Source organism: Nicotiana sylvestris, chromosome 5, assembly GCF_000393655.2.
Source record: "Nicotiana sylvestris chromosome 5, ASM39365v2, whole genome shotgun sequence".
Lineage (NCBI taxonomy): Eukaryota > Viridiplantae > Streptophyta > Magnoliopsida > Solanales > Solanaceae > Nicotiana > Nicotiana sylvestris.
The window spans coordinates 52,756,526-52,762,914 of NC_091061.1; the positions used below are offsets into that span (position 1 = coordinate 52,756,526).

The 6,389-nt window shown below is 39.8% G+C and overlaps 1 protein-coding gene across 1 annotated transcript; it reads left to right on the forward strand.

Moving 5' to 3' along the window:
- Positions 1–237: 237 nt before the first annotated feature.
- On the forward strand, positions 238–966 carry LOC138868659 (uncharacterized). Its single transcript, XM_070146224.1, has one exon. It carries the CDS (start codon positions 238–240, stop codon positions 964–966), a length of 729 nt encoding a protein of 242 aa, XP_070002325.1.
- The last annotated feature ends 5,423 nt before the right edge of the window (positions 967–6,389 follow it).

Genomic DNA, 6,389 nt, shown 5'->3' on the forward strand with positions numbered 1-6,389 from the left:
GGGCCTGGACACAACCCCATATGGAATGATAGAATGAATGATCGGAGATAGAGTTCCTAGGGGCTTATGAGAAAAAGTGGTTTCGATAGGGATGTCGGGTCTAAAGAGGCACCTCGACTGTTAGAATACAACTTTAGCATCGATGCATCAGGTATCGTATTAGCCATTAGTTGGATTAAGGATACTAGGTAGCCGAGACCCTAACAGATCGATCCAGCTCAAAGGAACCCTAACAAAATGTGCAAATTCAGTGGTACCCATGGTCATAGAACTGAAGACAGTAGAAAGTTGAGGGAGGAGGTAGCCTATCTATTCAACGAGGGTCACCTTCGAGAATTCTTAAGTGATCGAGCCAAGAACCACTTCAAAAATAGAGGCTCGAACAGGAAGAACGAGCAGGAAGAGCCACATCACGTAATTCTCATGATCGTTGGTGGGGTCGATATCCCTCAAGGACCAGTATTCAAATGCACCAAAGTGACAATCACGAGGGAGAAGCGAACTCGGGACTACTTACCAGAAGAAACCTTGTCTTTCAACGACGAGGACGCAGAAGGAATCGAACAACCTTACAACGATGCACTGGTAATATCTATCCTTATGAATAAAATTCAAGTTAAATGTGTGTTGATTGATCCAGGTAGCTCGGCCAATATTATTCGATCAAGGGTCATAGAGCAACTCGTCCTCCAAGTTCAAATAGTGCCTACAACTTGGGTACTTAGCGGCTTCAACATGGCAAGTGAAACCACCAAGGGGGAAATCATTCTGCTAGTAAATGTGGTCAGAACCATCCGAGAAACAAAGTTCTACGTGATCGACGATGACATGAGGTACAACGTGCTGCTTGGAAGACTGGGGATTCATAAAATGAGAGCAATACCCTCGACGCTTCATCAAGTCTTGAAATTCCCAACATCAGAAGGAATCAAAACGATGTACGGTGAGCAACCCGTCGCTAAATAAATATTTGCAATCAATGAGGTAATACCAGTATCGGTGTTGTCATCAACAAATGGATCAGAATCGAAGGGAAAATAAGAAGTCAAATAGCAACCACAGTCACCGGCCTCAGCCCAATCGTAGGAACAGGAAACTTTCGAGGATGATGATTATATGATACCTCGAACCTTCGTAATCCCCGATGATTCCGATGCAACAAAGTCAACGGTCGAAGATCTGGAATAAATTATACTGATCGAGCATCTACCCGATCGAAAGGTATACTTGGGCACGGGGTTAACTCCCGAGCTCAGGAAAAAGCCCAATCAATTCCTTTTAAATAACATGGATTGTTTTGCTTCGTCCCACCTAGATATGATAGGGATCCCACCGGAGGTCACTACGCATCGACTAAACTTGGACCCGAAGTTTCGCCCGGTGAAACAAAATAGAAGACCTTAGTCCGAGGTAAAACATGCATTCATTAAGGATGAGGTAACGAAACTACTCAATATAGGATCCATTAGGGAGGTAAAATATCCTGAATGGTTAGCAAAGGTAGTTGTAGTCCCTAAAAAGGGAAACAAAATTTGAATATGCATAGACTATAAGGATTTAATCACGGCATCCCCTAAAGATTCCTTTCCTTTTCCAAATATCGATCGCGTGATCGATGCCACGGCCGACCACGAGATCCTTATTTTTATCGATGCCTACTCCAGGTACAATCAAATACAGATGAACTCAGAAGATCAGGAAAGACTTCGTTCATCACTAAGTACGACACCTATTGCTATAATGTAATGCCGTTTGGACTAAAAAATATTGTTGCTACTTATCAATGCCTAGTAAATCAAATCTTCGAAGAACAGATAGGTAAATCAATGGAGGTTTATATTGATGATATGCTAGTTAAGTCCTTGCGAGCAGAGGACCATTTGAAACATTTGTAGAAGACCTTCGACATAATAAGAAAGTATAATATGAAGCTTAACCTGGAGAAATGTGCATTCGAGGTCGGCTCGGGCAAGTTCCTCGGCTTTATGGTATCGAATCGGGGGATCAAAATCAACTCCGATAAAATCAAGGCAATCAAAGACATCACAGTTGTTGACAATGTCAAGGCTGCACAAAGGTTAACAGGATGCAAAGCCGCCCTGGGTTGATTTATTTTGAGGTCCTAAGATAGGAGCCACCGGTTCTTCTCACTACTTAAGAAAAAGAGCAATTTCGCATGGACCCCGAAATGTCAACAGGCTTTGGAGGAACTCAAATGAATACCTGTCAGGTCCACCATTGCTTCACACACCAAAGGCGGACGAGCAACTTTACTTGTACTTAGCGGTCTCGGAGATAGCAGTAAGTGGGGTCTTAGTTCGAGAAGAGCAAGGTATACAATTTCCTGTCTATTATGTTAGTCGGACCTTAGGTGAAGTCGAGACCTGGTAATCGGCTCCAACCCTATACCACTATATAATGGCAAGGAGTGGTCGATGCAGCTTTTACCCAAAGGGCCGGGATCGATTTCCACAGGGAGTTAATATTGGTTGGGAATTGGGATTCTATCTAATCTAGCTATATGTGTTGCTTTTAATTGCATTTCTAACCATGTTTGGATTTGTTACTATTGTAGTTTTAATGCTACTGATTGCTGAAAATAAAGTAAGTACAATATTTTTGTAAAGTTTTCTCAAGTAATAAAAAGCACTAGGGAAGTGACTTACACCTAGGCGAGTATCTAATGGGATCTAAAAGTTTGGACAAGCTTGTTATATTTGGGGTCATGATATAACCTTTACACAAAATTATTCACTCTATACCTCTCAGTAGTTTGAGTGACTTTGCCCTAATTGGCTTTCTCAAGTCCAATTGGGTGTTCAAGCAATACAAGTAAAATTGGCTCAAGTCGGGTATTACTATCTCTAGGTTTAACCCTTTAATTGGGGCTATCAATCTCTTGAATTCACCCCAACTCCTTGTTAGCCTAATTTTCCTAGATGTAGTCCCTCTTTCTCAAGAAGAGTCTAAGTCATAATGGCATGAATCAATGTTTTCAACCACCAATTCTACAATTAAAGCATGAATCAAGCAAAATATCACTAATTCATAAACAATTAAGCCCTAAAATAGAAGACCCATTAAATACTCACACTAGGGTTGTATCACAATCCTAGCTAATAGGTTTAGCTACTCATAATAAAGATAGAAATCAAAAATGAAGATGGAATATAAGCCATAAAAGTTGATTACAAGAATAAAATCTAAGAATAATAGCTAAAGCTACTCTAAAATTACTCAAATTGGTAAAATACGGATGTCCACGAGCTCCTCAATACAAAAGATGACCTAAAAGTGTGAACAAGATCTATTTATACACAGCTAAAATTATTGGACAAAAATATCCCTACGGAGGTTCCGCTGACAACACAATACTGAGCGTCTCAGCGCTTGAACTTTCGCGGCCGCGCGAAAGCAATTGTGGACCGCCTTTCTTCCATTTTGCACTAGGACTGGGCTTGATTTCGCTGGGAGCTTAAAAGAGACCACCTCAGCGTTGTCCTCAACCACGGTCGCGTAAAATGTTCGCGGAACGCGCTCTTCATTTGAGCTCAAATTTCTAGGCCTTTGAATCTCTATTGCTCCCTTAGTGGAATTTGCACCGTGGCCATGTCGAGTATTCTGTTGCTGTATTATTTCACCGCGGTCAATGGTATTTGTTTGCATCCAAAACACCTTATCTAAACTTCAATTCTACTGTGAGCGTAATTACGGCTGCCTCAACGATGGACCTTCAGTGGCCGCCCTTTTCCTTCGCTGTCAGCACTTTTATCTCAGCTTTGAACTTGTGCAGATTTAACTCATTTATGAGTTGGTTATGACTTTCTTGCTTCATTTTGACCAAACCTTGCAAACAAGTACAGTAAGTTAGTTTTCGGGAATACTTTGACACATTTTGATCCAAAACCTAAGCAAAAGAGAGCATAAGATAGGCTAGAATCCGTAGTTATCAACTCCCCCCAAACTTAAGCTTTTGCTTGTCCTCAAGCAAACAAAGTTATTCCCGCCTCCACAAGGTAAAAGAAAGAAGAATTTCAGTTGTTCTATGGTGACTTTAGCAAGCATCAATTGGGACTAACAATTACCCTCAACACAAATGTATTATCAACAACACCCAACCTTTTTAGCACCATGGGTCTAGTGCGACACAAGAGCATTAAGAGTTGACTTAACTCATCAAGGAAGCTCGCTCTACTACGTAGGTCGTTGTGGAACCCAAACTCTTTCTCCTCTACTCTCCATAAGCAAATCTCACTTTAGATTATAGCAATCAGAATAAGGATTGTGGAAAAATACACTCATCTCTCTCAAAGGAAGGTCACAAATCCTGCTCTAAGTACCATAAGCTTGCCCCTTATGTGAATCACCACTAATATAAGCTCATTCAACCCAAAATCATATAGGGCTTTTGTGGGAATCTAATGAAGGCTTTTGGTTCAAGGTAGGATATATTGGTCTATGAAGGTTTCATCTTTCCTTAAACACTTTATTTTCTCAATTTGGCTCATACTTTCTTGACTCTTTGAGTCATTTTCTTATTTTTTAGGGGACTAGAGAGACACATTGTCACTCTTTCTTGTTCATGACAATCATTTTTCTCCTTTCTAATTATTTCAAGCCTTTCATCATTATTTTTATTGAATCTCTTCATTTTTCTATATTGTTCACTTTCTTGCTTTTTCTTTTTGCCTTCCCTTTTCTTTATTTTGTACCTTTTATCACTTTTGCATTCCTCGTCTCTCCCCCGTAACCTATGCTTTTACCAATTGTGTTAAGGAAAGATCGGGTGCCAAGAGAGGGTCATTTTAGAACGGATAAAGACTTGTATCATGGTTATTAATAGAACAAGGGCTTGGACTCAACGGGGTTGACTGGGATATCATATTTGGTCGGCTATGGATGCTTTCAAGTTCCAATTTGGATCAAAGAGAGCCTATAATAACTTCTTAAGTCGAGCTTCACTTAGAATTTTGCCTAGACAAACATTCAGAGCAAGTTCTAGACTTATTGGCACGGGACTTGGACTTGCAAATCAATACCTTACCTCACAAGTTATTGGATTGCTAAAGAGAATAGAGTCGAGGGCCCACAACAACCTTAGCTAAGATTTAGCAACACAAATGGTCCCGAAAAACCACTCGATGATTATTTGGTCAACACAAGAGTCTAAAGGTCAAAACTAGCACCATTCTTTTCAAATCAACTTGTTTCTAACCATAAGGTCAAAGGTAAATGTGTTAGTCCCAAGTGAAGCTTTGCCTAAGACACTTTCATTCTTTACTACTATTTACATAAAACCATAAAGAAAACGGACACAAACCCTTAAGAAGGTTGTCATGCCATCCGTCATCGGGAAGAGCCACCCAGTTCCCACAAATTCCCCCTTTGGAAAGAAATGTGGCATTAAGAAAACCAAAGGCTTATTGATCACGAAAACTTGTAAAAGTAAGAAGCCAAAAATTGAAAAAGAAACTACTAAATGAAAATAAGAAGCTATGCTATTAAGAAAAATTGCAAAAGAAGTTATAAAGTACTCCCCCCGTTACAGTTTATGTAAACCTATTTCCTTTTTCGTCCATTCCAAAAAGAATGACCCCTTTCTAAATTTAGAAATAATTTTTCTTAAACTTCCTATTCTATCCTTAATAAGAAGCTTTTATAACCACACAAATACTCTGGACCCCTTTTTGACTTGTTTAGAACCACATATTTCAAAAGTCTTCATTTTTTCTTAAACTCCATACCCAGTCAAATATGTTCACATAAATTGGAACGGAGGGAGTAAAATACAGAAAGTAAATTGAATATGTACAATAGGGGGATTGAGACGAATATACATAAAAGGGGAATGAATATATACATAGAAAGGTAACTTTATATGCATACCAAAATTGAAAAATAACAAAAAGTGAGAAATAAATGATAAAGTTATATACATACCAAAAGTGAAAAGTAACGATAAAGAAAAATAAGTATCATAATTACATTCCAGCCACCAAATCAAAATAGGACCACCCCCCCCCCCCAAATAGAAACTAGCATTGTCCTTAATGCTAAAAGCAAAAATAAGATCAAAGAGAGGTTAGTCAGTAAAGAAAACTCCCTATGGTTCCTCTGTCTACATGGGGTCACTAGCTGGGTCATGTGGCTGGACTGGGTCACCTCCCTCGGGGTCCTCCAGCTCAATCTCTAAATCATTAGTCTGGGGGATCACCCCTTTCCTCATAGGCTCTCTATCTTCCTCCTACTCTGGTACCTGTGCTGCCTGAGCTGCTGGAACTGGGTCCTCCAATAGTAGTTCAAATGGAATGTCTTCAGCTGATCTAATCTTTTCCACCTCCTTCCTCAGCAGCTTGACTGACTCCTTTGAGGCCCAAGTCTTCTTCATT